The sequence below is a fragment of the Salmo salar genome, chromosome ssa18, assembly GCF_905237065.1.
Source record: "Salmo salar chromosome ssa18, Ssal_v3.1, whole genome shotgun sequence".
Classification (NCBI taxonomy): Eukaryota; Metazoa; Chordata; class Actinopteri; order Salmoniformes; family Salmonidae; genus Salmo; species Salmo salar.
Genome location: NC_059459.1, coordinates 74,051,133 through 74,062,572, shown reverse-complemented (window position 1 = coordinate 74,062,572; position 11,440 = coordinate 74,051,133). Strand labels below are relative to the sequence as shown.

General features: G+C 42.7%; 1 protein-coding gene across 4 annotated transcripts; it reads left to right on the top strand.

Moving 5' to 3' along the window:
- Positions 1–708: 708 nt before the first annotated feature.
- Positions 709–10,973, top strand: LOC106577894 (uncharacterized). 4 transcript variants are annotated; one of them, XM_045701532.1, is made up of 7 exons: positions 709–1,252; positions 3,244–3,417; positions 4,893–5,078; positions 6,367–6,523; positions 7,786–7,840; positions 8,595–8,765; positions 10,212–10,973. In XM_045701532.1, the coding sequence occupies exons 1-7, from the start codon at positions 1,201–1,203 to the stop codon at positions 10,416–10,418; spliced, it is 1,002 nt and encodes a 333-aa protein (XP_045557488.1). In that variant the 5' UTR covers positions 709–1,200; the 3' UTR covers positions 10,419–10,973. The 4 variants fall into 4 exon arrangements, with proteins under 4 accessions (XP_045557488.1, XP_045557487.1, XP_014011802.1 ...); XM_045701531.1 differs by having other exon boundaries at positions 711–1,252; positions 8,544–8,765; XM_014156327.2 differs by having other exon boundaries at positions 722–1,252; positions 10,248–10,973.
- The last annotated feature ends 467 nt before the right edge of the window (positions 10,974–11,440 follow it).

Sequence of the window (11,440 nt, the reverse complement as noted above, 5' to 3'; positions counted from 1 at the left end):
ATTCAAAATAATTCGAGTGACTTTATCTGTGCTTGACTGAGCTTCCCTGACTTAATGGAACCAATATAACTGTCCCAGAACAACAATACCCTCCTATCTGGTACTCCAGGCAAGTAGATCAAACACCCAACGTGTTTGAAAAATGTAGAATATTATTTGAACCCAGGTCTGGTGTGCTGAAACATACTGCATGCAAGCTGTTAGTGGTGGTGGAGCAGCCCAGTGTGCCCTCTGGTGGTGAGAGCTTTGATGTGCGCTTCTCTCTCATGTTTGGAATTTCCATGTGATCAATATTTAATATAATATATAACAGAAGAGCCCACTTTTAGAACAGACAGGAAGCGCACACACACACACACACACACACACACACACACACACACACACACACACACACACACACACACACACACACACACACACACACACACACACACACACACACACACACACACTACCTCCACCAGTACATCAAACGCCTATTAAAGCCACAATCTGGAGTTTGATACAGTAAGACAGAGGTACTTAACTAAATGAAGCATTGGGTACTGCGCTCTAATATAATGTGTATCTGTGTGTGGTTTAGAAGATGTCAGCACAATGGAAAAACCCAAGCAGCCTACGAACATGGAACTATGCAGTTCTATCGCTTCACTCTTCAAATTCACTTCCTCTTCCTTTCTCTAGAGAGAGAGAGAGAGAGAGAGATAAAAAGAGAGAGTGATTGAGAGAGAGAGAGATGAAAAGTTGTTAGGCTGAACGTGTACAGAAGGAGGAAGTTGAGAGTTGTGAATCAGAGACAGAGAATCTGAAGGATTCAGAGACAGACAAGTGGTGTGAAGACAGACAGCTGTTATGAAGACAGACACAGACAGGTGGTGTGAAGACAGAGATTAAACACAGTGAAACAGAATGTATAAATTAAATTAAATATGTGGTGAAAGAGGAGACTGGAAAACAACAAAAAGACAACAAGAGAAGAGGATTAGAGAAGAGGATCAGAGAAGTGGATCAGAGAAGTGGATCAGAGAAGTGGATCAGAGACGAGGATCAGAGAAGTGGATCAGAGAAGTGGATCAGAGACGAGGATCAGAGAAGTGGATCAGAGACGAGGATCAGAGACGAGGATCAGAGACGGGGATCAGAGAAGTGGATCAGAGAAGAGGATCAACATCGGTGGGGTTGACGACAGAGCTAGAGATGAGAAAACACTGGGTCTACTTTCTTCTGGCCCTCGTCCTGATACAAACAGGTTGGTGTCACTTACAAAAAACTAGAATAAGAGGAACGTTTTAGTTTAGTAGAACACACATAGCATAAAAGTGCATTTATCAAATAATCAAGGATGACAAAAAAGTAAAATACTTACAGTTGTTTACATACACCTTAGCCAAACACATTTTTCACAATTCCTGACATTTAATCCATGTACAAATTCCCTGTTTTAGGTCAGTTAGGATCACCACTTTATTTTAAGAATGTCAAATGTCAGAATAATAGTAGAGAGAATGATTTATTTCAGCTTTTATTTCTTTCATCACATTCCCAGTGGGTCAGAATTTTACATACACTCAATTAGTATTTGTAGCTTTGCCTTTAAATTGTTTAACTTGGGTCAAACCTTTCAGGTAGCCTTCTACAAGCTTCCCACAATAAGTTGGGTGAATTTTGGCCCATTCCTCATTACAGACCTGGTGTAACTAAGTCAGGTTTGTAGGCCTCCTTGCTCGCACACACCTTTTCAGTTCTGCCCACACATTTTCTATAGGATTAAGGCCAGGGCTTGTGATGGCCACTCCAATACCTTGACTTTATTGTCCTTAAGCTATTTTGCCACAACTTTGGAAGTATGCTTGGGGTCATTGTCCATTTGGAAGACTCATTTGCGACCAAGCTTTAACTTCCTGATTGATGTCTTGAGATGTTGCTTCAATATATCCACATCATTTTCCTTCCTCATGAAGCCATCTATTTTGTGAAGTGCACCAGTCCTTCCTGCAGCAAAGCACCCCCACAACATGATGCTGCCACCCCTGTGCTTCACGTTTGGGATGGAGTTCTTCAGCTTGCCAGCCTTCCCCTTTTTCCTCCAAACATAACGATGGTCATTATGGCCAAACAGTTCTATTTTTGTTTCATCAGACCAGAGGACATTTCTCCAAAAAGTACAATCTTTGTCCCCATGTGCAGTTGCAAACCGTAGTCTGGCTTTTTTATGGCAGTTTTGGAGCAGTGGCTTATTCCTTGCTGAGCGGCCATTCAGGCTATGTCGATATAGGACTCGTTTTACTGTGGAGATAGATACTTTTGTACCTGTTTCCTCCAGTATCTTCACAAGGTCCTTTACTGTTGTTCTGGGATTGATTTGCACTTTTTGCACCAAAGTACATTCATCTCTAGGAGACAGAACGCGTCTCCTTCCTGAGCGGTATGTTGGCTGCGTGGTCCAATGGTGTTTATACTTGCGTACTATTGTTTGTACAGATGAAAGTGGTACCTCAGACATTTGGAAATTGCTCCCAAGGATGAACCAGACTTGTGGAGGTCTACATTTTTTTTCGTGATGTCTTGGCTGATTTCTTTTCATTTTCCCATGATGTCAAGCAAAGAGGCACTGAGTTTGAAGGTAGGCCTTGAAATACCTCCACAGGTATACCTCCAATTGACTCAAATGATGTCAATTAGCCTGTAAGATGCTTCTAAAGCCATGACATAATTTTCTGGAATTTTCCAAGCTGTTTAAAGGCACAGTCAACTTAGTGTATGTAAACTTCTGACCCACTGGAATTGTGATACAATGAATTATAAGTGAAATAATCTGTCTGTGAACAATTGTTGGAAAAATTACTTGTGTCATGCACAAATTAGATGTCCTAACCGACTTGTCAAAACTATTGTTTGTTAACAAGAAATTTGTGGAGTGGTTGAAAAAACGAGTTTTAATGACTCCAACCTAAGTGTATGTAAACTCCGACTTCAACTGTGTGTGTGTGTGTGTGTGTGTGTGTGTGTGTGTGTGTGTGTGTGTGTGTGTGTGTGTGTGTGTGTGTGTGTGTGTGTGTGTGTGTGTGTGTGTGTGTGTGTGTGTGTGTGTGAGAGTGTGTGCGTGAGCGCGCGTGCGTGCGTGCGTGTCTAAATGTGTATTAATGCAAAAAAAGGGTTTCATCTTCATTTCACTGGAAGTGGCTGTGACTTTTTCTAGCGCCCACACATAACTGACTTCTACCCTATTGCTTCACACAGGCATAGCCGGCAGTGTGATCTCTGTGTCTCACACACGGGACAGAGAGCATCTGTCTATTACCTGTCGTCTCCTGCCGGAGAACGACACTGTTTCTCAGATCAACTGGGAGATGATCAGTAGTCCCAACCACACCACTACCAAACTGAAACTGGGCACCTTCCATCCCGTGTTCGGTACATATATAATAACAATGTCATATATATATATATATATTAACCTAGCAATGTAGTATATGTATGCTATACTGATCATGTACAGAACTTTGGGATTTGGGTATGTGAATAAAAAGTGCTCTACAAATAAAATGTGTTATTATCAATATTATATATACAGTGAGGGAAAAGGTATTTGATCCCCTGCTGATTTTGTACGTTTGCTCACTGACAAAGAAATGATCAGTCTATAATTTTAATGGTAGGTTTATCTGAACAGTGAGAGACAGAATAACAACAAAAGAATCCAGAAAAACGCATGTGAAAAATGTTATAAATTGATTTGCATTTTAATGAGGGAAATAAGTATTTGACCCCCTCTCAATCAGAAAGATTTCTGGCTTCCAGGTGTCTTTTATACAGGTAACGAGCTGAGATTAGGAGCACACTCTTAAAGGGAGTGCTCCTAATCTCAGCTTGTTACCTGTAAAAAAAGACACCAGTCCACAGAAGCAATCAATCAATCAGATTCCAAACTCTCCACCATGGCCAAGACCAAAGAGCTCTCCAAGGATGTCAGGGACAAGATTGTAGACCTACACAAGGCTGGAATGGGCTACAAGACCATCACCAAGCAGCTTGGTGAGAAGGTGACAACATTTGGTGCGATTATTCGCAGATGGAAGAAACACAAAAGAACTGTCAATATCCCTCGGCCTGGGGCTCCATGCAAGATCTCACCTCGTGGAGTTGCAATGATCATGAGAACGGTGAGGAATCAGCCCAGAACTACACGGGAGGATCTTGCCAATGATCTCAAGGCAGCTGGGACCATAGTCACCAAGAAAACAATTGGTAACACACTACACCGTGAAGGACTGAAATCCTGCAGCGCCCGCAAGGTCCCCCTGCTCATGAATACATATACATGCCCGTCTGAAGTTTGCCAATGAACATCTGAATGACTCAGAGGACAACTGGTGAAAGTGTTGTGGTCAGATGAGACGAAAATGGAGCTCTTTGGCATCAACTCAACTCGCCGTGTTTGGAGGAGGAGGAATGCTGCCTATGACCCCAAGAACACCATCTCCACCGTCGAACATGGAGGTGGAAACATTATGCTTTGGGGGTGTTTTTCTGCTAAGGGGACAGGACAACTTCACCGCATCAAAGGGACGGGGCCATGTACCGTCAAATCTTGGGTGAGAACCTCCTTCCCTCAGCCAGGGCATTAAAAATGGGTCGTGGATGGGCATTCCAGCATGACAATGACCCAAAACACACAGCCAAGGCAACAAAGGAGTGGCTCAAGAAGAAGCACATTAAGGTCCTGGAGTGGCCTAGCCATTTCTGGATATTTTTGTTGTTATTCTGTCTCTCACTGTTCAAATAAACCTACCCTTAAAATTATAGACTGATCATTTCTTTGTAAGTGAGCAAACGTACAAAATCAGCAGGGGATCAAATACTTTTTCCCCTCACTGTATGCCATTTAGGTACCTACGTGGTCCCAGAGTACAACGACACTGTGAAGATCCAGAGTAGTGCCTCCAGCCGTAGTTCCAGTCTCGACCTGAAGGGTGGCGCTGTGGAGGAGGTCAGCCAACTCTGCTGTGTATTCATCACGTTTCCCTCTGGGGTGCTGGAGCAGTGTACACAAACCAGGATCAATGAAAGCACTGGTACTCTCACTCTCTACCTTTATCTCCTTTCTCTCTTTCTCTCTGTCTCACTTCAATTTCAATTTAAGGGGCAATGTAAGCATATGTTTACATTCCCAAAGCAAGTGAAATAGATAATAAACTAAAGTGACATAAACAACATTACACTCACACACTCTCTCTCTCTCTCTCTCTCTCTCTCTCTCTCTCTCTTGTCTCTCTCCACTTCAATTTCAATTCAAGGGGCCTTACTGGCATGGGAAACATATGTTTACATTCCCAAAGCAAGAGAAATAGATAATTAACAAAAGTTTCTCTCTCTGTCTGTGTGACAAACATCCTGGCCCTTCCCTTCTCTCACTTCCCTTCTCTCACTTCTCTCTCTCTCTCTCTCTCTCTCTCTCTCTCTCTCTCTCTCTCTCTCTCTCTCTCTCTCTCTCTCTCTCTCTCTCTCTCTCTCTCTCTCTCTCTCTCTCTCTCTCTCTCTCTCTCTCTCTCTCTCTCTCTCTCAATTCAATTTAAGGGCTTTATTGGCATGGGAAACATATGTTAACATTGCCAAAGCAAGTGAAGAGGATAATAAACAAAAGTGAAATAAACAATCAAATGAACAGTAAACATTACACTTACATAAGTTCCAAAAGAATAAAGACATTTCAAATGGCATATTATGTATATATACAATGTTGTAACGATATGCAATTGGTTAAAGTACACTAGTTGCCTTTTTCTGAGGGAAATATGTCTCTCTCTCCTCTCATTTTCTCTCTCTCTCTCTCTCTCTCTCTCTCTCTCTCTCTCATTATCTCTCTTAACAATACACAACAAGAATCACAACCCACTTGGGTTCTATATTACCTGTATGTTTGTGTGTGTTGAGCGTGAGCATGCTCCTGTGTTCTTGTCTGTGTGTGTCTGTGTGTTTTATGTGTATTTCTCCAGCAGGGGCCCAGGAGTCAGACTTTCCTGAGCAGTCTCTCTCTCTCAATCATAACTATCCACACAATACATAACTGTGTACTGTGTGTCTCTCTATTGTCTACCCACAGTGGAGGCCCATGATCATCTGCTTTTGGAAGTACTGTGTTTGACATGTCTGTGTGTCTGTCCACAGTGGAGGCCCATGATCTTCTGCTGTTGGAAGTACTGTGTTTGACATGTCTGTGTGTCTGTCCACAGCAGAGGCCCATGATCTTCTGCTGTTGGAAGTACTGTGTTTGACATGTCTGTGTGTCTGTCCACAGCAGAGGCCCATGATCTTCTGCTGTTGGAAGTACTGTGTTTGACATGTCTGTGTGTCTGTCCACAGCAGAGGCCCAGGAGTCAGAGGATGCACAGCGGCTGCTAGGGGAAAGAACTTTGGAACAGTGGGCCCTGTTGGTAGGAGGCTCTACCATCAGCATCCTGAGCATTGTGACCTCACTGTACTACTGTTGGAAGTACTGCTGCAGACACTGCTGTCACAGGTAGGCCTATCTCAGTGGAGGTTGGTGCCGTTTAAAGCCCCTTCTCTCTCTCTCTCTCTCTCTCTCTCTCTCTCTCTCTCTCTCTCTAACCCATTCTCTCTCTCTCTCTCTCTCTCTCTCTCTCTCTCTCTCTCTCTCTCTCTAACCCCTTCTCTCTCTCTCTCTCTCTAACCCATTCTCTCTCTCTCTCTAACCCCTTCTCTCTCTCTCTCTCTCTAACCCCTTCTCTCTCTCTCTCTAACCCCTTCTCTCTCTCTCTCTCTCTAACCCCTTCTCTCTCTCTCTCTCTAACCCCTTCTCTCTCTCTCTCTCTCTCTCTCTCTCTAACCCCTTCTCTCTCTCTCTAACCACTTCTCTCTCTCGCTCTCTCTCTCTAACCCCTTCTCTCTCTCTCTCTCTCTCTCTCTCTAACCCCTTCTCTCTCTCTCTCTCTCCCTCTGCTACTGGTGAAAGTCCTGCTGCAGACACTGTTGTCGCTGGTACCTTACTGATCAACTGAATCCATTTTCTGTCTGTCCATCATATAGTCTGTCTGCCTGTCTGTCTGTCTGTCTGTCTGTCTGTCTGTCTGTCTGTCTGTCTGTCTGTCTGTCTGTCTGTCTGTCTGTCTGTCTGTCTGTCTGTCTGTCTGTCTGTCTGTCTGTCTGTCTGTCTGTCTGTCTGTCTGTCTCTCTGTCTCTCTGTCTCTCTGTCTCTCTGTCAACCTATCAAAATCATTCTTCTCTCTGTATCTCTATTCCAAGCTCATTTAACTCTCTCTCTCTCTGCATCATCTCTATCACTGCTCTCTCTTCCGCTTCGTTTTTTTTCTTTGTCTCTCTCTCACAGTCACACACAGGATGGAAAGACAGGCCTCACTCTCTCTGTCAGTAAAGTTTCCAGTAGCACTGATTCTAACACCAAGACTCATCTGCTCTCTGACTCTAACAACAAGACTTATCAGCTCTCTGACTCTAACAACAAGACTTATCAGCTCTCTGACTCTAACAACAAGACTCATCTGCTCTCTGACTCTAACAACAAGACTTATCAGCTCTCTGACTCTAACAACAAGACTCATCTGCTCTCTGACTCTAACAACAAGACTTATCAGCTCTCTGACTCTAACAACAAGACTCATCTGCTCTCTGACTCTAACAACAAGACTCATCTGCTCTCTGACTCTAACAACAAGACTTATCTGCTCTCTGACTCTAACAACAAGACTTATCTGCTCTCTGACTCTAACAACAAGACTCATCTGCTCTTGTCTCTTGTTCCAGGAGGCGAATGTTTGAGGTAGAGGCGTATCTGACAGATCAACACACAGAATCAGAAGTAAAGTTATTTTCTCAGCTACACTTTTAGCTTAACATGCTGTTTTGACACAATGGAAACTTACATCCTTACCTAGAAATTCTTTATCTAGAAAGGCAGTGTTGTAACCTAAAGCACATGGAAAAGGTCATTGGTGAAAGTTAAATAGGCTACCTAACCACATGTCTCTCTAGAGTCATAGACATAGAGCCATTGCCTGTCTCTATGGGTAGAGTGACCTCAGTAAACATAGTGACCTGCGTTACCATGAAAACCCACAGGGCCCCCCATTCGGCATGGTTATCGCCATGGTTTCCTGTTGTTCACTGTCTCAGGCCATCGCTCAGCCGTTTCTCACACTCTCTCACACACACACACACACACACACACACACACACACACACACACACACACACTGGTAAATGTGGTTTGGCGTTTATCATACTTGGGGTAACAATAGTGTAACACAGTAGCTGGTGTACTGTTAATAAGGCAGAAGAATCAGTCTGTCAAGCAAAGATTTTTATAACATTTGCTGTGTGGTCGGATTTAGTGTGATGTGAACACTGCAGTGAGAGTTGCTTTCATTACACTTCTGTTACAGTCCTCTTTTCATTTGGTCTTTACATTTACATGACAGAACATGATGAAATGACAACTGATACAAGCAACATTACAAATAATTTAGGTGCCAATTATTTTCAAAATAACATCTCTCATCCAGGGGGTCACAGAGGAGCCCCCCCAGCAACCCCCCCTTCCCTCACCCCCCCAGCCTCAGCCCCAGGGTTTTGACCCCTCCAAGCTCTATGCTAAGATCAAGCTGGACCTGCTGTATGGACGGCTGTGGAAGACCTACCAGGGGACGGCCACGACCTGGGACCCCACAACACAGCACGGGCCACAACAAGGGCCACAGCAAGTGGCAGAGCCAGGGCCACAAAAGGTATGTCTTTCTTTCGATACGTTTTATATTTATCTATGTATGAGGAAACCTCACTTTTCAAAGCAGTCAATTCAAAATAAAGGAATTTATTCAACTTCAACAGTGATTTTCATAACAAAAATAATCTTAAAGTGCTTGAAAATGCCAAACGAAGAAGAATCAAATAAAACAGCTATATGATGGACTGGGTCTGGACTAGGATTTTCAGTTCGAGTGGAACGTTTGTCAGTGTTTCGAAGCTCCTACAGATGGAGTGATAGTCAAGAATGAACCACATGCAGTAGAGGTCTGTCCATGATAGGGCGTTGCTCTGCTTTCTTGACATCTCAGTCGACCAGGCAGGCCCTACAGGCCCTAGTTTTGTCGCACCTTAATACTGCCCAGCTGTGTGGCAAAGGGACAGAGGTAAAATTGTAATTGGTCCAGAACAAAGCAGCACCTAGGTGCACGTAGATGTACACAGAGGGAAAGAGTCAGTGACATGCATGTCAGTCTCTCCTGGCTCAAAGTTGAGGAGAGATTGACTGCATCACTAGTGGTCTTTGTGCGAGGTGTTGATGTGTTGAAGGTACCGAACTGTCTATTCAAGCAGTTGGCACACAGTTCGGACTCTCATCGGTACAACAGAAAACAAGCAACCAGAAGTATCTTCACAGTCCCCTGGTCCAGAACAGAGGCTGGGAAACGTACAGTATTAAATAGAGGCTTGACTACATGGAACTCTCTGCCGCCCCAGGTAACTCAAGCTAGCAATTAAACCAGTTTTAAAAAACAGATAAAAGAACACCTTACTGCACAAAGGGGACTGTGACGAGACACAGACAATTTATATACAGTACCAGTCAAATGTTTGGACACACCTACTCATTCCAGGAGTTTTCTTTATTTTATTTATTTATACCAAAATTGTGCAAAGCTGTTATCAAAGCAAAGGGTGGCTGCTTTGAAGAATATAAAATATAAAATATATTTTGATTTGTTTAACACTTTTTTGGTTACTACATGATTCCATATGTGTTATTTTATAGTTTTGATGTATTCAATATTATTCTACAATGTAGAAAATAGGAAAAATAAGGAAAAACCCTTGAATGAGTAGGTGTGTCCAAACTTTTGACTGGTACTGTATATTGTATTGTAATTTGCACTGTACTATGTATTAGACATAGATATTGTGTGTGTGTACTGATATGTAGGCTATGTGTCATGTTTTAAATATATGTATTTCAGTCCTTGACTAATAATGTTCTGTACTATGTACTATGTCATGTTTCATGTGGACCCCAGGAAGAGTAGCTGCTGCTTTTTTTTAGCTAATGGGGATCCTAATAAAATACCAAATACAATGTGAATACAAAGCAAAAAATAATGTTTGTTGAAGCCTGTGCGTCAAAAGACAGAGAAATGACACACGTACAGCATTTGATAAAGTCAAATCATAACCAGGTCTACTTCCTTCTGGGGGAAAATTGGGCATCACAGAGGGAGGAACCGGAAGAATCCGTTCTACAACTAGAACCAGAACATAAACCACCTCTGGAAGGAAGAGAGGAACCAGTGACTCAGCCTGAAACTGAGTCTGACCTAATACCTCCACCAACCCTGGATCCTGGGACACAGACGGAGGAGATGGAGTCGGACACTGGTTTATGAGGGGAGTGTGTGTGTGTGTGTGTGTGTGTGTGTGTGTGTGTGTGTGTGTGTGTGTGTGTGTGTGTGTGTGTGTGTGTGTGTGTGTGTGTGTGTGTGTGTGTGTGTGTGTGTGTGTGTGTGTGTGTGTGTGTGAGTGTTGGGATGAATAATGTATTGTTGACATTGGTTGAATAACCCTGAAACTATCTGTCAATCAATACGATCAATCTTTACTGTCCCAGAGGGACATTTAGCGTGACAATATTAAACTCATCTGAACTTTTAAACAGAGTTAAGGGTTTAATGACCTTTGGCTTTTTAAAGAGACCTGTTATTACAAGGAGTGAGACAGTGTATGTTTGTGGCTTTCTGTTAATATAACTGAGGTATACTGATTCATGATCCATATAGAGTATATATGAAATATTTTTATGTTGTACTTAACAGTTTTGCTTATTTTGCAACAAGATATTTCATTGTTCTACTGTAGGCTTATTACTGAAACCCTTTGAATGTCCTTTTGCTTTATACTTAAATATACTTTGTATACTTTTATTTCAATAAAAAATCGGACCATCAAAATTGTTTCTCCTTCACTTGACAGCAGTGGAGGCTGCTGAAGGGAGGACGGCTCATAATAAATGGCATGAAAGGAGCGAATGGAATGACATCAAACCATGTGTTTGATGTATTTCATACCATTCCACTGATACCGCTATAGCCATTACCACGAGCCCGTCCTCCCCAATTAAGGTGCCACCAACCTCCTGTGCTTGCCATTTAGATTGTGCCTGCTCTTCCTTTGGGCCACTGGGGGTGACACAAGACTTCTTGTTCACTGACTGAAGCCCAGGGTAGAGTTCCAAACACACTGTAAAGTTAATGACTACTTTTGTAACTAAAGCACGGACAGTTCTAACAATCATAATGCAGTGCCTTCAGAATGTATTCACACCCTTTGACTTTTTCCACATTTTGTTGAATTACAGCCTGAATTTAAAATGGTTTACATTTACAATTGTGTGTCACTAGCCTACCCACAT

What these genes read in the sequence shown, in the direction of transcription:
- LOC106577894 (XM_045701531.1), top strand. Translation starts at nt 1,201, where the DNA reads ATGAGAAAACACTGGGTCTACTTTCTTCTGGCCCTCGTCCTGATACAA. An exon ending in CAGGATCAATGAAAGCACTG is followed by an intron (nt 5,079 to 6,366) that starts GTACTCTCACTC and finishes GTCTGTCCACAG; the next exon opens with CAGAGGCCCAGGAGTCAGAG. An exon ending in CAGAGCCAGGGCCACAAAAG is followed by an intron (nt 8,766 to 10,211) that starts GTATGTCTTTCT and finishes AATCATAACCAG; the next exon opens with GTCTACTTCCTTCTGGGGGA.